At 38.0% G+C, this 24326-nt stretch overlaps 2 protein-coding genes across 7 annotated transcripts in view; one reads left to right on the forward strand and one right to left on the reverse strand.

Annotated features, from left to right (window-relative positions):
* The window catches only part of prdm6 (PR domain containing 6), an 85169-nt gene that overhangs the window by 15376 nt on the left and 45467 nt on the right, over positions 1-24326 (reverse strand). For 5 of the 6 annotated variants that reach the window (XM_051421876.1, XM_051421874.1, XM_051421875.1 and 2 more), the window contains exons 6-8: positions 10681-10805; positions 1656-2037; positions 1439-1456 (exon numbers count right to left, since the gene is read on the reverse strand). In XM_051421876.1, the coding sequence (XP_051277836.1) occupies positions 1439-1456; positions 1656-2037; positions 10681-10805 (525 nt within the window). The remainder of the gene's footprint in view (positions 1-1438; positions 1457-1655; positions 2038-10680; positions 10806-24326) is intronic. The other variant, XM_051421877.1, reaches the window with a different exon arrangement.
* Positions 14109-19644, forward strand: LOC127375706 (uncharacterized). Its single transcript, XM_051421871.1, has 3 exons — positions 14109-14225; positions 14773-14833; positions 15974-19644. Exons 2-3 carry the CDS (start codon positions 14815-14817, stop codon positions 18847-18849), a joined length of 2895 nt encoding a protein of 964 aa, XP_051277831.1. The 5' UTR covers positions 14109-14225; positions 14773-14814; the 3' UTR covers positions 18850-19644.

Raw genomic sequence — 24326 nt, forward strand, 5'->3', positions numbered from 1 at the left:
TGCAATATCTTGCAGCTTGCCATCCTGTCATCCTCTGGTGTTCTGTGTACAATGATGGAGCAGAAAAGTACAATCTGTGACTGACATCATGCTCTTGGACCAATGGTCTGAATCATCAATATTAGGAGTGTTTAGAGGCACTGAGCTTGAAAATGGGGGAAGGAAGGATTTATTTTTTGGCAAAGTGATGCTGTGATGGGCATACTGGTCTACCTCCAGTCCACATAGTTGTGAGGAACAGTGGGGCCTTGGCGCTCCAGGACTCAGGCCTGTTTGGCTTGTTCAGCTGAATTTTATCTGCTCCTCTGTCCCATAAAACCTTCCTATTGACAGGCAGCTCCACATCGACCCTCCCTCCCTCCTCCATATCCAGCCCACATTTTTCTTCCCTATGAGTATTAGTTTATTGAATAAGTGGCATCTGTTTTCCTGGCCCCGTCACCGTAAGGCGAGGTATTTCTCACTGACGCACAGCACTGATTTATACGCCGCTCTGACTCTCCCCGCAAAAAATAAAGCTAAGCAAAAAATTTCCAATACATCCTCCGTCCCCCCAACACACACACAAATACAAACGCACACATCAAATTCCCTCCTTCCTCCATCCATGCTGTATATAATTAAGTTGGCAGATGTTATACACACTCCAACACTTTTACACTCTCTTCACTCTTATCCACAAACTCCCACTTTCTGTCACACACAAATAGTGTGATGATGAGACAACTTGAGTAATAAATTACAACTAAATGTCTGGTTTGCAGACTAAGACTAGACTGAAAAACTGCAACAACAGGTTATAAAAACTCGAATGCTGTGTCATGTTCATCGTGTTAATGTTTAATCCATACAAGCATTCCTGGCAATAAAAGATATACAGACACTGCAGTTGTATAACTGTCATTTTTGCTTCCCTATCCAAAAGGAAACAGAAAAATTACATTTTATTCTCTTTTAAGCCATCAGAAGTTGCAGCAACTGCATCCTTTAACCAGCCGGATTGACACTTCGGAAATCTCAGGACTGTAACAATGGCTACCAAGGTTGTATGCATATTACATTTATCCATAATGCTTTCTTAAAAGTAAAAATCTAAAAACATTGTCCATAAAACTTTCCAAATAGTTTGTGCATCACAGTCTGAATGTCTTGTACCAAAACATTTTAGCACTATTGGGCCCAAAAGTTAAATAGGATTCAATGTACTGGGCTTTGGACTCATATTGCAATAGTATTACTACTACACAGTTGGCTTTAGACTATTAAGAGAAATTTCATGGATACTTCTAACATTTTGGAGCCATAAAAAGATGTTAACTTTGGTAGTTTTTAGAAGTGGGGAAAGTAGTTTTGAGGAACTCACACTGGAGAAAACACTTCAGCAATCTTTTACATGACAATTCATCTAATCCATACAGTTTACAAGTTTAACACTTACAAATTGAAATGCCTCTTGCTGCTTGGGAACAGATAGATGAAAAAAATCAAGAAAACCATATTTTATGACAATTCGTCAACATTTGAGTATCAGTGAGGAATTTGTAAACTCTGTAATAGTTTCTGGTTGTGATATTCTATATAGCTGGTTATCCAGCATTAATATTCATACAGATATAACTTGTATCTGTTATAACTACAGATAGATGCTGTCTTACCTGTCTGGATTCTGCGGACAGACGTGCATCTGCAGCAGGATCCTCTGGGTGAAGGTTTTGAAGCACTGGCCACACTTCCACAGGTGCCAGTCACTGAAATCACTGCTTAGCTGGCTGGTTGAGGTTGGGCTCGCCAGGACACGCTGGTTCTTTGACCCCAGCTGGCCAAAACTGGAGTCTGACTGAACCCCAACCCCAGCCTTGTCCAACAGGGAGAAATTCCTAGAACAGGGGGAGTGGGGGAAGACCATGGAACGCATGAGAGTGGTGGAGAGGGTGGAAGAGGAGGAAGACGAGGAGGAAGAGGGTTTGCCATTCTTGCTGAAGGATTGGAGGGACTCCTGCCTGGTCATGGCTTCCACCACCGTGCCTGGGACGTTTACTGGAGACAAAAAACAAAGAGACATAATTGATTTGGTTACGCAGGTATTTGGTGGTTTCAAGACTCAAACCACAGTGTTTTCATAAACTGCTTACAACTAAACTGTGCGTTATGCCAAAGTTAGTGAATATTAAAACCATGATAATTCCTAGACTAGCAAATTGAGACAGGCTCCACTTCGCTGTCAGTCAGGAACTCAAAACTGTTGACAATTTACATCAAGCATTAAAGTTCCTGACTCCTTGTGAATTCTCCTTTACACCTTTTTTGAATTAATTCTTTGAGGTAAAGGAAAAGTGGTAATGAACAAAAACAGGATGCAATTATTTTGGAGATTAGGGTTCATCAGCCTTTACATCTGTCCAGGACTCCACCTGTCTGAGGCTGCAGGTGAAGCTTTTGATTTTTGAAATCTACATTTAAAAGCTTCACCTACGGTCATTAGCTCTGGTTAGTGCGATTAGATTGCAGATGTAAGCAGCTGAAATGAGTTTCCTTTGCAGGGTCTCAGTCTTAGGGTCAGAATGAGGAGTTAGATATCTACAAGGTACTCAGAATAGAACCAGTGAGCCTTCATGTTGAAAGGAGCCTGTTGAGGTCCATCTGCTTAGGATGCCTCCTTGATCTGCTGCCAATGCAACCCAGATGATGATGAAATATTGACAGACAGGAAGATCAACGTGCCCATTCTTAGTTCAAAACAACTTTTGAGGACGTTTAAGTTTTATCTGTAACCAGGATGATTTTGATGAATAAAGGATTTCTGTCTTTGCTGTTGTAAAGGAAACAGAAAGCAGCCAGTGTCCTAACTGAGGCCAGAGCCACCTGGCCAGCCTGGGGCAAACTGCAGCTCCTGCTTCCAGTGAATGGAATTATGGGTTTAGTTAGGCTGCTTGGAGTCTGTTCATTAGTACAGTTACATTGACATGTTGTTCCTCTCTCTGACCACAGAAATGTTTCTCAAACTATGGCTATAGCAAAGAGCCCAAATTGGGGCTCCAGCCTGAGGTGGTGGGTTGCCACATAATGGTCCTGGTGATTCTTAATCTACTTAGACAAACCCACAACTTTTCCTGTTACTAATAATATTACTAATGCTACTACTACTGCTGATGGCACTACTACTAGTATTATTACTATCTCTGCATGTCTTTTTCTACTATTATAACTACTACTACTACTACTACTACTACTACTACTACTACTACTACTGGTACTGCAATAACAATTATATATCACAACTAGTTCAAATACTGCAATTACCTCTGAATGTAACTACATCTACTAGCACTAATACTATGCCTACTATTCCTACCAATACTGCTCAACTCCTACTGCTACTTCCTCTACAATTGCTACTACTGTTACTGCTGCTACTACTACTACTGCAACTAGAACACTTGTAATACTACAACATTTATTTCTACCACTATCAACACTACAGTTATGAGTACACGGCTAGAAGAAGTAGTTCAGCCACCTTTACAAAGCTATGAGTATTACATCCACTTCTACAATTAAAACTACTACTGCTACCACTACACTATAAATTGTATTATGACAACAATTACCCCTAGTAGTATTAGAACTAGAATAAGAACAGTGAAATTTAAGTTGAATTATTGTGCATTTGTCCTTTGTGTAGTGTATTATTAAGGTTTTCAGTTTGTCCTCATAATTTTATGTATTTTGTGAGGCACTGTGTTTCTGTTTTGATAAGTGCTTTGGAACAAAAAATATGAACATAGAAGCTGGCAAGATAAATGTATTAGGCATATAAGATGAACAGATATGGGATACAGAAGTGTTGCTGGTGAATAAAACAGTCAAGTACAATGACATTAACAAGAAAAAAAAATTATATAAAAGTGTGTAAATTAGATTTTGGGTGAACCAGCTGTCCTCACTTGACCCAGAATTCAGCTGTGCTCTGTTCTGTGGTCTGACCAACTGACAGACCTGGACTTCATAATCCTTTATTATGTTTGAAATACCATTAAGAGGGCTTGTCTTACTTTAACTCACTGTGGATGGTTTCACTTTTCATTCCGTAAAACTGGTTTGTTTGGAAAAACTTGGTATGTGGACTGCCAGGAAGTTTAATAATCTGACTGACATGTGACTTCCCTGAACCTTAACCAAGTCCTTTTACTTTACTAAACTAAATCAGGTATTAAACATGGTGGCAGGTGGACTCTTTTGGAAGGGGATTACAAATGACATATTTTGATGTTCAGGTGGGAAGACTAATGCACTAATGCAAGAAGACTATGTTGTCTTTTTTTTCTCCTCTCTCTAACACTGCTGTGCTGCACCTCTGCAGTCAGGTCATCATAACCATTTTCCATCTTTCATCAGCTCACCTCTGCCATCAGGCCACCAGGCTCCATTGATCCTCTAATAACCTTATGAGGAGATAATTACACCATCTGTAAGTTGCCTGACGGCACTATTGACGCCCGCGTTACGCGCTGCTCGCCAACACTTAATTCATTTTGCAACAAACATCGCATATACAAAAAATGCATGTCAATACAGTTTGGGCTGCGTATGAAATGCATCATCAAAATGGGAGAATTATGCAGATGCATTCTGCAACATTGCAGAGTCCGTGTTTTCTTTCTTTATAATAATGTGTTCTCCTCCAGAGGGGTGCAACATGAATACAAACTGACCACAGTTTCCAATCTCAAGGGTGGAGCAGAGTATAAAGTTTTAAAAGCAACTAAAGCCTAAATGTTTGATACTGAAGAGAATTAGGGTAGAGTATCACCCTCTATCTCTATATCAGTCTTTTATTTTCTGTTTATATCTTCATTAATAAGTCTGACAGTAACTACATCACATTCAACATTTAACAGCTCCACAGAAAACACAAAATTGATCCACAAATCATTTTTGGAATGTGGGACAGAGCCACACTGAAGAGTATGAACCTTAGAGGCGCACACAACAATGACTAAGGTATATTGCATACGTGACTGACTATTTTCAATATATCCCATCCTGCCTTTGACTCAGCTCCAAGCTCATTGGTTACTACTGAAAACGATTTTGTAAACATATGTTTAAAAACAGTTCACAGATGTGTGTGTGTGTGTGTATATATATATATATTTTTTTTTTATTATTATTATTATTTTTTTAAAAGGCTCAGTAATTTCTAAACTGCTGTATGCTGTAAGTTTTTAGCAAAAGTTATTCTTTTAGTGTGGCTTTGAATCATTGACATTGAAACAATGAGTGCATCCTACTTGTTTGTAGGATTGTTAGTTTGGCTCTGCTCATGGATTTATGGATTTGTTGAAAATAAGAAACACATAATATTGACAGCCACATCTTTTACACTTTACATTTATAAATGTATTGGTTATATTGATATCAATAAAACAGAACTAACTAAATGGGGAAAAGTTTGACTCCACTGTTTGTGTCTCTCTGTCTTCCTCTCTTTACTGGTATGAAGTATTGTTTAGATTATGTTGCCAAAGCTTTGTTCGTAATCAATAATGATAAGTTACCAGAGATAATAAAGTCTTATAAAATCAATAGAAGCAATTATAATAGCGGTAATAACAATATGTCAAATAAAGAAGAAATGTGAATATGAAGCACAGAGGAGTTAAGCTGCAGGGGTGGACAAAATGTTTTCTGTCTTCTATCCTTCTCTCACAGATCTTTTTCCTCTCTCCTTCCTGTCCCTCTCTAAACTCTTTATCCCTCTCTTTCTATTTCCTTTAACTGTACTCCTCTCCTCCTCTCCATCTGTCCTTCACACTTTTTACTGTCTACTATTGTCTATTTTTCTATCCTCCTCTTTTTTCTATTTTCTGCTCTCCCACCCTTCTCTACTTCTACTTTTCTCCTCTACTTGCCTTCATCTCTCCTGTGTTCTTTCCCATTTTCCCTTTTTGCCTTCTCTCTCAACTGTGTGTTTTCTCCGCTCATCCTTTTTTTTCTCTTCCTAACCTCCTCTCTATCTCAAGTTCCCATAAAAACACAACTCATCTCCACATTACTGCTGTTGCTTCATGCTGCAGAAACAAGTTAGGAGAAAGGAGAAGAAGAGAGAAAAATAGTGTTACAGAGAAAGAGCAGATAAAAGAAAAGAATGGGAAATGAGGAAGAGGAGGAGAAGGACGAACAAGAGGACTATGAAGAGTAGAAAGACAGTGAGGAGTGCCTCTGAAACAATTCTTTTTTTCTCTGTCAGTGCACATGTTGATGTTGTTAGGCGTCGTCCGGGCTGCACAGCGTCAAGCCGACAGGCTGCGATTGGATAGAACATGCATGAGTAAATAACCACAGGGTGTGTGTGCTTTGATTGTGTGTCTGTGTGAGTGTGTGCGTGTGGAGGTTGTGTGTGTTTTCTTTGTTTTGTGTTGGTGTGTGGTTTGGCTCCAATATGTTCTCTGTCCATCTTTAATGCGTGTGTGTGTGTGTGTGTGTGTGTGTGTGTGTGTGTGTGTGTGTGTGTGTGTGTGTGTGTGTGTGTGTGTGTGTGTGTGCGTGTGTGTGAGTGCTAACATTCTGTGTGTATTTATATAAGCAAATGTATTGGGGTATGTATTGGGGTATGTGTGTATAATGTTATGTATGTGTTTAATGGTGTTTGTTGGCGTGTGTATTTCAATGTACTTCAACGAATGAACCATCACTGTCACATTTTTTGGCAACTTTATAGGTTATAATTCAGGGCTGATTCTAGTTACAATTTCTGTAAATTAATTTATCTTAATTTTCTTGTTTCAGATTTGAATTCACTTCCTTAGTTTCATCTTATTCATTTTAAATCTAAAACAGTTCCATTCATTACTTTTTGTTAAATTTATAGCTGCATTATGTGTAATTGTATTGGCTCTAGATTTGTGACTATGTGGTTGCCGGTTCAAATCTTTGGGCTTACATTGATTACAAAGTCTGCTTCCTCTGCCTGAGAGCTGTTTGGCAAGACTCTGAACCCCAGACTTGCCCAGTGGATTTACATGCCTTTAATGATAATTTGTTACTGTGTTACTTACTAAAGCTTGTTTAACAATAAATTCTGAAAATGTAACCCCATCTATAACAATTTAAGCAAAGTTAAGGTCAGATGTGGCCTGTCAAATCCATTTCACTTATGGAGTTAATCACAGATGATGTCAAAAGTATCTATTTTACACTATCATTTTTAACCCATTTCTACTTAATATTTTAGTTTCTACTCTGGTAATGAAGTAAATTCAATGAATGGCAGATTTAATGACACACACCCTGTCATTTTCTGCTATTTCTATACCACAATTATCCCTTTATCTTGGCTTAAACTGTCACAAAACAGTTACATTTTCATGTAGCGGTGTTGGAATTGCAAAATGTATTGACAGACGCAGTTTGTGTGTTCTGACATCTTCATTTTCCTTCATGGGCAGATTGTACATTGTAGCAAGCACGCAGCAAAAGATGAAAACAGAGCTACAGAGAACTGTAGTACTGGCCAGTTCACAGTCTGTAAGAAGAAGAAGTGCTCAGTCGGCCCTCTTTGCACTAATAAAGGTCAAAACTTTAAATGTTTACTGAGGACACAAAGTCACACATGCATGAGTTTTGACGTCACTCTTTTGTGGGCACAATCAGCAGATAACGATGCCATGGAAAACCCAAATGTTGTTAGTAGCTAAACGTCTTTAATTTAGAGCAGACCTGCTGTCTTTCAGTGGGTACAAAAGAAGCGTAATCTAATTTCACTTCATTTGGATGTGAACAAACGTTTTTCACTGAAGGGTGGAACAAAAGAAAATCCTCTAGTTTTTGTCTGCCCTCTGCCAGTGTGTGTGCTGGTACACAATGTATGTGTGTGTGTGTGTGTGTGTGTGTGTGTGTGTGTGTGTGTGTGTGTGTGTGTGTGTGTGTGTGTCAGTGTGTGTTTTGCACATCTGTACTTTTGGGGACTACATGGATAGATACAATTCAAGTCATCTATAACTGAGGACATTTTACCAATTTTTAGTTTTTGAGTTTTTGCACAGGTTAGCACAGGACTTTAGTTTGTTGTTTCTGTCTTCTTGAATCCTCCGCGTCAAACTGGTCTTCACTGGATTCCTGACTCTGGTGCACCACATTACTTTAGTATACAAATGACCATATAAGAGCGATTGAGCTATTCCAATGTGCCCTCAGTTAGTAATAAAGACACTGTGGCAGACAGCAATGTGCACCTCTTCACTAAAAACCTGCACATATTAGTTTTAATCTGCAGTATGGCTGTACAATTAATCAAAATATTATTGAAATTGCAATATGGCCAAGAGCAATATCCAAATCGCAGAAGCTGCCGTTTTTTAATAAAGGTAAAATGTGTGACAAAACAGTGCTGTAGTGCTGCGGAGATACCCTGGACTATAAATCTTCTCCAGATGTAAGAAAACATATATGTTTGGTACAGAGCCCAACTAATGTCACATCATCATGATTTTAATCTTTTTCTTTCAGTGAAAATCAAAATTGTGATGCAAAAATGATTATTCCCACTTATCGTGAATCAGATCATAATGTGCAGCCCCAATCTGCAGGCCATGTGATAATGTTCGACATATAAATACTCTGATCTTGTCAGATGTCAAAGAAAACTTGATTATTGTCTTTAAGATTCGATACTTACCCAAGAGGCAAGGAAACACTGAGGAACTGAACTAAACATCAGTAACTTTGTATAACTCTGACCGTTGATGCCTCATATTAGTTTCAAAGGAACTTTGGAATTATTAATAATTCTTATTTTTTTGCTGCAAGTCGTTACTTTTCCAAACGTAATCTGTCGTGAACTAAAGCGCTGAACCAGATTTTATGTGCTGAGGCTGCCACAATTCTGTCATGATGAACAATATCATGTTAAAGAGTCGTTCCATCTGTAAAACAAACCAGTTTGTGGCCAAACGTCTCTAATTTGCAATCAGCACGATCTCATTTAACTGCGACTCTGTGAGACGGGCTCCTAATTCAATTCATTTAAATTTAGGTTCCACAGATTAAAACTCCTTCTTCATGTTGTTTTGTGTTTTTTTCCTCCATAATTGTGTAAGAAACAAAGTCAAAGTTTGTTTTTTTCCCCCTGCAGGCAGTTACTCTGTCAAATCCAGAAAAGAATAGTTTGAATGGAAAAGATATAAACAGGCTGACTGAGCAGAAAACTGGAGGAGATGTAAACAAAAATAAATTAGTGACAGAGAAACAGAGACAGGGAGGGACAGAAAAGCGACAGAGAGAGTCGAGAACGAAAGAAAGACAAAGAAGAGAAAGAAAAAACTGACTATGAGTAACAGAGAAAAATAAAGACACAAAGTGTCTTTCACCGAACGACCTGACTTTAAGTGTCATGCTTATCTGATCAGGAAGGGCTGAATGCTAATGCTTATAATACTGTAAGGATGTTTTAACTGTTTTATAAAAAAATATACTAAAATTTAAGTCTGATTAGTGAACAAAGGGAGCAGCTGAATGTACCAGAGATCATTATGCGGACTATAAAACTTCAGGGGAGCATTTTCTTCACTAAAACAAGATAAAAACTAAAAGAAACACCCAAGATTTACAAAGACAGACAACTTCAACAAGTTAAGGTAAAACAAAAACTGCTCCTTTTAGCCTTTGTTTGAATCATGATGGCAGGAGCCTTTAGCTCTCACCAGGAAAGTGATACATTTATTAAAAATGAGTCATTTGATTTTTGCAACATAGCCTAAAAACTGTCAGCTCAAACGAGAGCCAGGTGGACTTCTGAGTTAAAACATGAACATCACCAAACTGGAGTTATGAGGTTTTCATGAATCATCAGAAATTGACTTAAGATGGACGATCCTGGATAAAAGATGGAGGTTCACAAGTGTGTACATTTTTGTTTGCAGAAGAAGAACAAGATGAAAAGTTTTGATGGAAAATGCTGGTGTTCCTTCATGGAGAAAAACAGGGAGAGAGGGGCCGTGCAACAACGGCAGGCCACAGAGTGCCTACATTTTAGCAAACAAAAGACCTCTTCCAGTGTTGTTTTGGCTGGCTCGGTCCGTCAGACAAATAAATCAGACAGAAGCAAGTTCGTAAAAAAAATCTGCGTTCAGTTCTTTGTTTTTGTGTCGGGCCAAAAGCATTCTTCCAGTTTAAGAGTTTAAATACTGTCAGTAATAAGATTAGGGCTGCTTCCAAAGAAAACTGCAGTTTTTTTCCAGCAGACAGACCAGTTGTTGGGCAGAGAGGTTTGGCTCATGTTTGGAGCATTTCAATGTTACAGTCTGTTTACATCTGAAAGATTTAGTTGATGCTTTTATCAACTTTTCCACAAGGCAGCAAAGGGAACCGGAACCTATCACTTTCTACTCAGTTGTCACTTTGAGCACTTCTTCCAAACTATTCAGCTACAGCAGTGTAAATATAAATGCAGATGCTACTATACTATACAGCAGTTATCTGCTCTACAAGTCAGTAAACGTCTTGGTGTTGTTTGGTGCGAGTCCCTAAAAGCAAGGATTATTTTTAGAGCTGCTATTCTGAAACTGATGTTCATCTAACATACAGGGAGAAATCCAATATAGAGGAGGCAGAGAGAGAAATATAAAAGAAGAGTAAGAAAAAAAAGACAGAAAGAAAGAAAGGCGAGCAGCGTTCTCTCACAGTTTTCGTCCTGAGCGATGCACTGCAGCGGGATGCCGAAGAAGGAAGTGTAGGAATCATTGTACCAAACCAGCAGCTCTGTTCCTCTGGGGATATCCATACACGCTCTGTAGAAGATACAGGACCTGCAACAAAACACACACAAATAAATAAATGTGCCAGACAATTACAGTACATAACATAAGCTGTTGCTAGTAGACATAGCTTTGCTTTATGGGTCACAAGGTAAAACGGTTGCTGCTGTTGCTACAAAATAATTCTCTGCCAGCAGCCATAGTATTTTACTATTATTATCTTATGTAGATTTTGAAACATTTAAGTAAAGCAGCACTAAGTGCAGCATCTTGAAGATTACATTTTCTTTGTCTATTTTCCTGTCTATAAAATAACCTGTTGGTTGTGTTCATTAAAATCATAAGTGTTTGGATAACTCACTTGATAAAAAGTTTTAAACACACCAGTTCAACCTTAAATCCTACCTCTGACGGGGCAAAAACAAACGGCTGACTAACAGAACTGCAGACGGGCAGATGTGAGGTCACATGTGACTCTCTCCAGGTCTGATTTTGGAAATCTCTCCCATCTGATAAGAACTCAATTTCACATCTGACAAAACCCAAATGATTTATGAGAAATATCTGGTGTCTCTCACTAATGACCATGTTGTTGTTCAAACGTGCAGCCAATGAGTTGACGGTTCCTGGGTCATACCACTGCTAAAACAACACCTCATCCACCCAAAAACATCATTTTAACAACATGAGCAAACTCCACATTCGAAACCACATTCTCATATCCAGCTCAAACTATTTTAAGACCATTTCCCACACGTTTTTTTCTTCCACTAGGGTGGCAGGGTGTCAGACAGATCAGATCGTAACTGAGAGGTCACAGGTTCAACTCCCACACGACATCTATGTTTTCTTGCCAATGTGCATTCGAGACAGAAAACAAATTACTCTTTGCAAACAGCTTGAGACAACCACTTGAAGGGAAAAGAAGTGATATTAAATCCAAACCATAACTGCTGTTTCATTTCCAGATAATTCAAAGCACATTACATTTCCTCATGTGAGAATCGTTCAACTAATGAAGTTTGACTTAACTTATTAAAAGGTTCCTTGATGCAATCAAAAGCCCCATTTAACCATCATACTGTTAAAATACGTACAAAACCAACATTCAACATAAAATCCAAACTGCTCATAAACAACATAAACAACCATACTGGTGGTTAAGCCCATTACCTAAAAATCATTTAACAGTCCTGCTGACCATTTTGTAAACCAGCCAGTTATTTTTAGATTGATGTCCTTCCTTCAAGGCAGACATTGGTTCCATTTGATTTCTATAAAGGACTGTCTGCAGAAAGATAAGGCATCAGTCACAATTTAGACTTTATTTTTTCTGTCAAAGTGACTCTCAAGGGAAGAGAGGAGACTAAACAGTGAGAAAGATAAACGGGGGGGCGGGGGGGGAGACTTAAATACGACCAAAAGAAAAGTCAAAAAAGGAAGAGGAGAAATGTCTGTGTGGCATGATGCTTATTCAATATTGCAGACAAACCTAGTTGAAAGAATACAGAGAGAAAAATACATTAAAAGAAGAAAACAGAAGTAGAGAAATAGAGCTAGACTAAGAGGGATACAATATAGTATGCACAGAATATTTAACAGCAGTCAGCTACAGGGGGTTGGAAAACTGAACAGAAAGAACTTTCAGCACATTACAGTTTTCATAGTCTCAAAGTTTGTTTTTTTGTTGTACGCGAAACTGAACAGTTAACACTGTCCTAAAGTTTAAAGACAAAACTGCAAGGCAAACATGGTGTGACATATTTCTTATATGTCAGTGCTAAAAGTAGTATTTCACATGGTTATAAGAGTGAGCGAAAGCACTAATAAAGATCAGAAATGAGGAAAACAGTTAGTTCAGCCAGAGTCGAACTGAGCCTGCTGAAGAAATGTGTTTGACTGTGTGTGTGTGTGTGTGTGTGTTTTATTAATTCTTTCCACACCAGGGAAGGGGTGGGGTGGTGTTGGACTCATGTAAAAACAGCCAGGAGGGACCAGGCTATAAATCAAACATACCCAATGACCTCCCAGGATAAAAAGAGAAAGTGGGGTCCACAAACATGCACCGGCTTGTATGTATTTAAAACAAATGTATGTGTTTAATACATACACGCTGGTACATTCAGGCAGGGCTGTGTTATAAATCAAACACATCCAACAGGCTCTCAGGTATGAAAAATAAAGACCCCTGCTGCCTTAAAGCAGCATGATTGAGTTTAAAAGTGTTTGTCTGGCAGATCAGTGGGATGCAGTATCGTCAGCTCGCTGATCTTTCCTCTGTTCTCTGTTTTCATACAAAGCCAAAAGTACCTTCATAATCAGCTTTTAAATAATGGCATACATACGAACAGTGTGAGGTTATAAATCAAACAACCCAAATACCTTACAAGGTGCAACAATGTGTCTACATGCATAAAAACCTGTTTATCAAAAAACCTTAATGTTGACAAAGCTTCACAAAGCCACTGCACAGTTTCAGTGATTTCTGGCCCAACCCAGTGGCCATTTTCTAGGGTTTGAATAGTCTTCAGCCAAAATGACTCACAAACAATTAGATCATCCACTAACAAGCTGCAAAAAACAGCAAAAGCCAGCAATTTAAACTTTGATCAAAGCTATAGTGAAAGGAAGAAGGAAGACATCTCAATGGAGAAAGGCCTCAGTCTATTCTTTCATTCTTTGGTGTTTCAACTGCATTTTTAACTATTTTAACACAATTGATTAGCACCCAGCAGCTGCCAACTAGAGAGCGCTCAGTGCACTGTAGTAGATCTAGTTAACCTAGAAATAACTCACAGATATTATTTTTTCCCATCAACCAATCATTCAGTAGAAGTCTAGGTAGAATTTCAGTCAACCAACATTTTCTTTGGTTGGCCACAGCCATAGAAAACATTATGTCCATCATGACGATGAGTTGTCCAGTTCAATACAGGAAACGGGATAATATTGAGTATGTCGGTAAGCTGTCTGTGGCTATATCCTGGTATGGACGAGTTTTACCAGTTTTTTTAAGTCTTGATGAGAAATAATGCGCACTCACCCTTTAGGGTAATTGCAATTTTGTTTCCTGATGATAGGCCCTAAAGTCTAAGCTTATACCTCTACATGAGTCTATTTCTAAACCCACCACAGTTAATCCCAGACTTACTCATATTTGCTCTGTGCAAGGTAGCAGAATGCATGATCCATTTATAACTAGCAACTGAGCCAAAAAACTGTCAAGTTATGAGCAGTTAATTAGTCTGCCAATCAAAGTCAGGGTTGGTTCACTGTTGTTGTACATAACAACAGAGTTGCAGTGTTGCAATAATCAATGTGTTTTGTCGTTCGAAGAATGTTCCTTAACTCTTTGTCTTGGGGACCTGCCCATTCATTGCTGTCATGTATAAATCTAGGAAAAGGATAGTCTTGGGTAGTTGCCTTTGGACTTGGTATACAGCTTTGAGAAAGATTTAACCAGGAAGAATTGTGAGTAGATTTAACAAATAATTAACATATTCGTATATTCCTATACTTATATATAGGTTATGTATTCAGATATGTTAAACTGAAGCCACTTTAATTCAACTCTGTGTATTAAAGGCAATAAGTACAATATTATTTTAAAGTATTTTTATGGTTACGTTTTGGTTGCAAGAATAATACACAATGTTTATATTATCGAATACTATACAATACATTTGAATGCATTTTATGTACGGTATTTACAGTAATATTTTATATTTCACATTACAATGCATGCCAATTATGGGGGGGACGCAATATTATTCACTATTCTACATAAAAAAAACTCTAATCAAAGCTTTGAGCTAATATATTTAGATATCTAGTTAGTACTGAACACTGTCCACATGGTTGTGAATCATCCAGAGTAACCAGAACATTGTTTATGGAAAATGCAGTGCTTGAATTGTGGTATTTATTTACCTCAGAATCAAAAATACTTTTTGATCCGGGGGGGAGAGGATTTTAGTATCATTTAAATAATTTTGCCTTGTTTCTTTAAACCAAACAGACACCAGCTTCAGCTACTTAACTGGAATTTCCCTAACATAAGATGGCGTCATCAGCATTCGGTAAGTCTAGTAAGAACATGAGGTGTGACTCATAGAGTTGTAATTAGCTATCAATTCTGAAGCGCTACAGAGTAAGCCCTGTTTTCAGCAGGCAGCTGTTTTCAGCTTCAGAGGTATCCAAGAAACGAAAATATTGTATAAGCTCAAGAATAACAGAAATAGAGATCTCTGAATGTCATACTGCATTAAAGGACCTTTAATTTAAAACAATTCCCACATTAATACGGAAAGAACTATGGGGCCATTACTGTAGCAAAACTATTTACAAATGTGAGTGGAGAGTTGTGTAACTGTATCTCATCCGTGTGTGCGTAATCAGATTTGTAAATGTGTAAAATAATTATAAATACCTACTGAGATTTGTGAATATGTAGAGGAATCTGCAAATAATGTGTTCAGAATCTGTGCATGTAAATGTGGAAAAAATATCTACAAATCTGTAAATGCATAAATTAATCTGTAAATTTGTAGACAAATCTGCAAATGCAGATATACATATTAATGGGTAAAAACTGTTTGTTCCAAAAGCTCGAAATACAGAAAAGTCATCAGTCAGGCTTCACAATTTTGAGTGCAAAAAATATTTTTTAAACCTTTTTGAGAATTAGGTTGGAAGAACGATCAAACGGCCAAAAATAGTATTTTTAGGGGCGGGGCCTCACTGATTACAGTACAAAAACACAACGCTAAACTTTATTCACAACCTCGCTGTAAATCACCTCAGTACTATACTCCCTGTTGTTAAACTGTCTCCGTTGGTCTCAGAGACAGTTTGGTCCCTGTGTTCATTTTGTTTCTACTGTAAGTTACTTTTGCCCTCAAGCCTTTCTTTAGACAGTGGGCGTGGCTAATGAGGCAGTGGCACACACAAATAGCCAAACGCATTTGCAGATCTCTGAAACTGCAGAAGGGTAGCAAAAGTCACTTGTAAAAAGTCAACTGAAAGGCCTCAATGCCCCCTGAACTGTAACTGATTAATTGTCTGTATTTGCAGCTCTTAGAGCAAATACTTGGACTTTTCAGCCATTAATATGTCTGCATTCACAGATTTGTGTACCCATTTACAGATTTGTCCACCCATCCTTCGTGGAATTCTGGAAATTTGTTAATTATTTGCCTCTTTCCTCTCTTGTTTTACAGTATCTGAACTCAGGATTGTGATGTTTGGAAAAAGTCAGAAAGAACAGATAACATTAAGGAACTTCATCACTGGAAGAGAAGAATGTTCTCATCAAAGTATGTCCAAGCAATTTGCGCATATCCACAGTGATTGGAGAAAAAAACCCTTCACAGTAGTGAAAACAGCAGATGTCTTCAGTCTGCCTGTGAATCAAGTGAAATACGAGATAAAGAGGTGTGTGGCCCAATGTCCGCCTGGACCAAATGTTCTGCTGCTCTTAGTAAAGCCCTCTGATTTCAATGAACAGGACAGACAAAAATTTCAGTTCATCATGAGCCTCTTTGGAAAAGATGCTTTTAAATGCTTGATGATTATCATAACACAAAATGACAGAGGGGGGAATTCCTTAGTGAACCAACTCATCCAAGACTGCAAACAAAGGCAGCACAGAATCAATTTGGAAGAACAATATTTTCCTGACTATGATTTTCAAGAATTGATGAAAAAAATGGAAAACATAGTGAGTGAAAACAGGGGACAGCATTTAACCTTTACTGAAGAGACTGAGCCCATTGTAGCATCTGAAAGTCCAAAACCCCGTCTAAACTTGGTATTGTGCGGGAGACATGAAGCCTTGAAGAATTCAGCAGCTAATTCCATTCTGGGAGTAAGAAAGTTTGGTCCACCTGCTGACCCAACAGAGTGTGTTAAAAATGAGGCAGAAGTGTGTGGATGGTGGGTTTCCCTGGTGAAGCTGCCTGCCTTGTATGGAAAACCTGGGGAGACAGCAATGAGGGAATCATCCAAATGCATCTCTCTCTGTGATCCTGAGGGTGTCAATGCCTTTGTCCAGGTCCTACCTTTAGATCCTCCAAGTGAGGAAGACAAGAAAGAGATAGAGACCATGCGTAACACACTCAGCTCTAGAGTCAATAATTTCATCATGATTCTGTTTACTGCAGAGGAAAATCCTAACTATTCTGTGGCAGTGAGGTTTCTACAGGAAAACAGAGACAGCCAGCAGCTCTTGCAGAGCTGTGGTGGACGACATGTTGTCTTTAACATCAAGGACAAGCAGCAAGTCTCTGAGGTGTTACATACTGTGGAAAAGATGAGAGTTGCGGGATGCAGAGGCTTCACAAGAGAGATGTTTCCTAAGCCTCGAATCCCGACACGTTCTCTTACAAGACATGTCTCTTTAATAGAGAGGGAAGGGTATCAGAATAAACACTTTCACAGGATGATGCAAAACAGACAGTCTGTCAGGATGGAGCCAAGTAGACAGCCTGTCAGGTTGGTGCAGAGCAGACAGTGTCTCAGGGTGGTGCAGAGCAGACAGTGTCTCAGGGTGGTGCAGAGCAGGCAAAGTCTCAGGATGGTGCTCATTGGGAAGACTGGTTGTGGAAAGAGTGCCACTGGAAACACTATTTTGGGCAGAGAATGTTTCAGTTCTAAAGCTTGTCAAAAATCAGTGACCAAACTTTGCCAAAAAGAAGCGGGAGAGATTGATGGGCAGTCTGTGGTTGTGGTGGACACCCCCGGCTTGTTCGACACAGCTCTGTCCAGCAAGGAAGTTCAACAGGAGCTTATGAAATGCATCAGCTTGTTGGCTCCTGGGCCTCATGCGTTCTTACTAGTGCTGCAGATCGGCCGCTTTACACAGGAGGAAAAAGACACCGTGGAGCTTATCAAGACATTTTTTGGCAAGAAGTCAGAAGACTTCATCATTGTAATATTCACCAGAGGAGATGACCTTAAAAAACTGAGTATTGAGAGTTACATAGAGGAAGACACAGAGGGCTTTGTCAAAAAACTGACAACTGAATGTGGAGGAAGATACCAGGTCTTCAATAACAATAATCAGAAGAATCGTTCTCAAGTGAGCCAGCTGCTGACCCAGGTTGAGTCAATGGTGAGGAAAAATGGCAGTGGCTACTACACCTCAGAGATATTCAGCGAGGCAGAAGCAGCCATACAGAAGGAAACAGAAAATATCATGAAGGAGAAAGAAGCAAAGATACAGAGGGAGCAGAAGGAGCTTGAAAGAAAACATCAAGTATATGTGCAGAAAGAAAAATTGACAGACCTAATATCCAAATTTGACCAAGATGAGACAGCCAAACTAATTAAAGAAAAGGAACACATAGAGAAGGAGGAAGAAAAGATGAAGAGAGAAAAAGAAAAGAGAGAAGAAGAGAAAAAAAACAAGAAAAGGCAGGAGGAAATGAAACGACACGAGTGGGAACAAAAACTTGAAAATGTGGACAAAAAATTAAAATATGGAATAGAAAAAAGGGCAACTGCTGACAGGATGTTATTAAAACAAAGTAGAGAAGACATTAAAAAAGAACGAGAGGCTTGGGAGCAGGAAAGAAAGGAATGGTGGGAGAAACGATATCGAGAAGATCAACAGAGACGAGAGGAGGAGCAAACCAGACTTAAAAAGCTCCAGGAAGAATATCAGCAGGAATTAGAAAGATACGAAAACAAAAGAAAAGAAGATAGACTCAGAAGAGAACTGGAGGAAATAAGGAGAAAAAATGAAGAAGCGGCCAGAAGACAAGCGGAAGAATGCAACGAATTTGACATATATACCAATGACGTTTCAGACGAGATGGAAAGGTATATTAAGGAAACGGAGGATCTGAAGCAGAGGCAACAAAAACAAAATGACGGGATAATAGAACAACTGAGCAGAAATAAAGCATACCAAAGGGACTTTGAGAAATTGAAGAAAAAACAAGAACAAGAAATTAAGCTTAAATTGGCACAATTTGACAACAAAGAAGATGCAAACAAAGAAATCAGTGAGCTAATGAAAACACATGAGGAGGAAAAAAATCACTGGATACAGGAACATGTGAAAAAAGCCACAAAGGCCTGTTGCATTTTATGAGACGTTTCATTTTTTGGCATAGTTTCAGCTGCAAAACTATGAACTTGTGATTGTAATATGATTTAGTTTGTTTTTAATGACTTGGTATGTACTGTATAGTTGACCTATATGTGTTCAAATACCACTACTATATTTAACCAGTGCCTGATGTATAACAATATGATAAATAATGTTTGTGAACAGTTAGAAATTCTCCAAATGGCCACTGTACTTCAGCACGAAACTTCCATAACTTAAATTGTTTATAATAGCTGATTTAGTTCAACTTTGTGCATTTTCATTAGCTGCAAAGTTCAATGTCTGTGTGTAACAGACAGCATGTTAGTACTCAAAACCTCCCTATATTGTCTCTCTTTTGAAGTCAAACAAACTCTGTAGACTGACATTTAACTATTTTACTACATTCAAGTTATATTTTTATTTTAACACACATATAAGCAATATTACAGCATGTATCTAAGTGTAAAATAGTGAAACCTGATGACAGAAGCAAATAAATTAATGTACAAAGGATATAATCAATCAATCATATTTTTGATTTAAAAGTAAATGATTATTATCTCATCTAATTAACATTAATAACATGTATATAAATGTATATTTTTTTAATTCTTTGGTTCAGTTTGGTTAACATTGTATTCATCATATTTTATGTAAAGTAAAATGACTTAATTTAGAAAGTTTCTCCTCTGCACAATCTGCATATATATTCTCTATATTCTCTTGTTTTTTGTTAATTTACTTTTTATGCTATTTTAAAAATGTATATAGATGAATAAAGTATATGAATCATTACATTTTGGTGTAACTTTTTTCCTTGTACAGCTGATGCATGTTCAATAAGGATGTTCTACTATGATAGAACTGTCTTTACGGAGGTAGCCATCTACTTAAAAAAATCATTCAAAATTAAATTCAAATGAAAAGGTGACTGTTCTGTATGATTGCTTACTGTATGTACTTGGCAATGTTTTGAAAAAAATCTACATAGACCTACAGATGAAGGTCTATATTAAATGACTTCAATATAATGTGACTGTTTAGAGAAAGGCAGCATATTCTTAATAAATATCCCCCACCGCTTGACTTTATCTCAGTACCCTCAGAACTAGTGAACGCTTGCAAAATAATACTTACTATCAACACCACTGATCTGGTGCATTCATAATTTCTCAACACAAGCCAAATCTGGCTTTTTACTGCCCTCTCCACTCTCGTCAACAACAAGCTCACCAAGCAAGACTAGCAGCAGTTTTGTGTATATTATGTCACTGGGGTGGAAACACAGTGTCATCAAAAACTATATTCATGAAACAATGGTCTCCAATGTGTTTTTCTGATGCTAGACAAAACTTCTAAAATAATTTTCTAATTTGCTGATTGGTGTTTTAAACCATATTCAACATTTAAAATAAATAAATAAATATGGCAAACTTTAGCTTACTTCTCAGCGTGGAAGAACTGGCTTTAATATGTGTTTATATTTGAAAGACTGTCCTTTTGTTGATTTAAAGACTTAAATCTTAATCATGGAAGGTGCAAATTGCTGCAGTTACTTCCTAAGAAGAACATCTCTGCTGCCACAGTTGACTTATTTACTGTAGCGTGAAAGTGTCAGATGACATCATGGTTCAATGTTTTATCCTCTTTACGTGTGGGCTGAGCATCTGAACATCCTGCTGTGGACAGGTTTTACCTGTTTCCTTATTTACAGTCAGCACTGTGCAGTGCAGCCAACTTTGCTAGACAGCAGTACCAACTGTGTGCTCCAACTCTTAAGAAAACTGTTGCCTCAAACTGCAGTTTAGTTAGGATGTTGTTCTGTTTCATTGTTCATACTCATATTTACCAGCCACTGTTGACTCATTATATTGACTCCGAGAGGTAACAGATCAATGTAGTTAGCTTCCTATAACTTATACAATCCAAGCCTTAAAAACGTGAAGTCATGATCAGTCTGTCAACCATGGCAGCTGTCAAGGGTTTTAATCGCTCGTTTCTCCTGGACACAATGTCTGATAAGTATTCTCTATTTTAAGCATAGTCCATGAGTTTGCTTTACAGAAATACTATACTATTAAATTATTATTATTGAAATTTTAGTTTAGTTTGGCTTAATCCAATGTTTGAGACCACAACCCACTGCTCCTGGTATCATTAACTATGATGACCATTTTATCATAGACAAGTAAGTAAATTAAGTGAATTGCTGATGACCAGCAAGTTAGAAATTATTTCATTTACTAGCGCTGTCAGTAAACGCAAACCCCTTTTAACGGCGTCAATTTTTTAGCGCGAGATTAACGTTCTTTTGGCCTAGCACACTTTGTAGTTTTTTTCACATGCTGTTGCAACAACTAGTAACGTTAGAAAAACTACACCACCACACTGGACCTAGCTAGACCGGAAACAAAACAACAGGCATGCCGTACACACTTATTTAAGAGTAGTAGACGTTGCGTTTTGAGTGGATGGCGAGCGTGAGACGCCGAAATGGATGCCAATAATATTCTGAATGGAAAGTTTACTTTTAAAAAATTGCCAAATGGTTCCATTGACAAGTATTTTTTTCACCCTTTCATTGGTGGACAGTGTTACATTGTGTGAGAGATTATTTGCTCCAAGTGTGAATGACTGCTCCAAGTGAATGAACAATGTTAGAATGTTAGTGTGAAATTGAACACTACAGTATATGCCAATGTTGTTTGCAATAAAAGAAAACATTTGCACAAAGCAAGCCGATCCACTTTTCTATGTTGATAAGAGCATTAAAATGAGAAAAAATAATGGGACAAAAAGAAATCAAGGGACAATTAGAATAGATAAAAATGTGCGATTAATTGCCATTTATCGCGATTAAATATTTAAATCGTTTGACAGCACTACCATTTACCTATTGTAATGTAACTATTAATGGAACATAAGGCAGCTCAATTAATCGAAATTTGATCATGATTACGATTTTGGGGCCAAACGATCTCAAAACTAATAAAATCGGGGGGAAACGATTTTCTTTTCATTCTCTGTTGTGCAACGTTGTATAGAAAAAAGCGGTGCCCCTGAATTGGGACACAGCCACAGTCTGCATATTTCGCGCATGCGTATTTCAGTTAGTCACGTTGTTTTCGTTGGAACAGGTACGCGTAACAGTAACAGGTAATCAGTGTTTCCTCTAGGATTTTTTTTTAGCAGTGGGGGCAGGCCCATCCGACCAAATGTAAACACTGTCTGTGCAAAATAAGAGAACAACTTCAACTTAAGGTATGGAAAAAGTGCCAATATGGCACTGCCATATTTATTATTTTTTAGAGTTTTTAACTCTTTTAAACTTTTTTAAGTTTTTTAACTGTGTGGTTGTTTTCGGTGTCGGCTGTTGCTTCTTTTCATCACTTTGCTGCACAAATGTAGCGTGTAACTCTTAACTTCTTGAGGTGGGTTAAATTTGATGTATTAAAGGAAGACGCCTTGTTTCCTCCTCGCATAACCAACGCTTTGCAGTCATTGCAAATTGCAAATTTACAATTTGTAGGACACACTTTGAAATAGTTCCAAACCACAGACATCTCATGCACCGGGCGAGCAAGCTTGTTAGCCATGGTTAGCAACCAACCAGTCTAGCTTGTCGTTGTTGTTCTTATACGTCATCAAGCACACGCCGGTAAACGTCCCATGCTGCGTTTATGCATATATGAATTATGCATAATTCCCGATATTACATTTTTTAGTGAATATCGGGCAATAATATCGGACGTCCAATATTATCGGACATCCCTAATTATAAGATCATTAAAGTAGCGAATCAGTTTCTGTAGCTGTCTTCAGTGTTTCAGGAGGTTTGGTCCATAATGAAAACTGCAGAGATCGTAAAGGCCATGTATTTTGCTTCTTTTACTTTTCTATAAAGTCACATCTATAACATAATCTGCTGAAATGTGCATCAAAATACTGCTACTAATGTGACTCAGCACATGGCTTTAAAAGGGAATGGAAATAGTTTCTGCTGCACACCTGGAAGGCTGAGCTGTATTCAAATGGCTGCAACTTGACCACTAGATGCTACTAAATCCTTCACACTGGTCCTTAAAAAAGGGCTCACAAGGTCAGTTTCAGTAACTTTTTGATTAATTGCCACACCCTAAGAGGTGTAGATAATTTATTTAGCCTAACATGTACATTTCAGTTTAGTTGTATTGTTTAATAACATATTTACCTGTGGCTGCACCCTGCTGTGTGACACATTTAATTTGCCTTGACGAGAAAGCAACTGTGTTCAGCCACGCCTATTCTAGTCTTCAGGGAAATTCCAAATCGACAGACAATTGGAGGCTCTCAGATTCAAGCTATCTCTTTCCCCAAACAAGTCATATTTCTCTGACGGAAAAATACCCAAGCCCAAGTTCTTATCCATCTGCTGATGTTATAGTAATGCACAGACACACATAATATTTAGTGCAATTCAACTTTGTTTAGGAGGTGTGTATGTTTTTTCAAGTGTTGTAAACTGCCGATTATGTCACTTTGCCTGTTGGTGTCATACGCTCAATCCTGGCTACCATAAATCTCCCCTCACATCTGTGAGTTATAAATCATGGGTAGTGGCATTTTCGTCTATTTCCACAAACTGCTTGTTGTGCCATGCCCTGTTCTGGGTTGTATCACTGTTGTCATGCCTATGTTGGGTCCGGCCCTGTCAACTCTTCTGACATAAAGGTTGTTCCAGGGGAGTTAATCTCATAATGGAGCTGGTACTTTGATGTCCTTTGATAAAGATTATACAGAAAGCCAAAATTCCACCTGGTGACTGAACAATGTAACAAATGAGAAAACAAAAATTACAATGAGAAATAAACTACAAACAAAAGAGCAACAGCAAAACCCCCCAGGTGAGAGCAGCAAGGAAATAGAGAAAATAAATGGCAGCTAGAAACCTTTTTTATTTTGAAATGTTTGCCTGACTTATTCAGTTTATACTGATGCTTATTTTACTCACCAACAGAAAGTTATTCATGTCTGTATCACAAGTCAATTAATTGCAATACTTTATGAAATTGCATTTAATAATTCAGCATTTAGGTATATAGAATTGAATGCACTTTAGTATACAGTATATGTATTGGGAAGTATCACACTAAAAATTAAGTTAAATTGAAGCTAACTGCAAAGGTGAAGCACACGTCCTTTATTGGCAACCAAGGAATTCAGAATATATGGTGATATATGGTGGATTGGTAGTAGCTGCTGCAGCCATAGGGCTAAGTGGTAATAAAATCACAAATTATTTTACCAGTACTACCTGTACCAAGACATTGTACACTGTGTATCCTGTATGTGTTTCATGTCTTTGTGCATATGTGTATGCAAATTTGGTTGTAAATATAGTTTGAGTAAGTGTGCATGTCTATAGAGAAACATGAAGAATGTGAGATGACTGGTCTCAACTCCCAAAGATAAAATACATTTTTCTAAAGATGTGATAA

The sequence above is a fragment of the Dicentrarchus labrax genome, unplaced genomic scaffold (genome assembly GCF_905237075.1).
Source record: "Dicentrarchus labrax unplaced genomic scaffold, dlabrax2021, whole genome shotgun sequence".
NCBI lineage: Eukaryota > Metazoa > Chordata > Actinopteri > Moronidae > Dicentrarchus > Dicentrarchus labrax.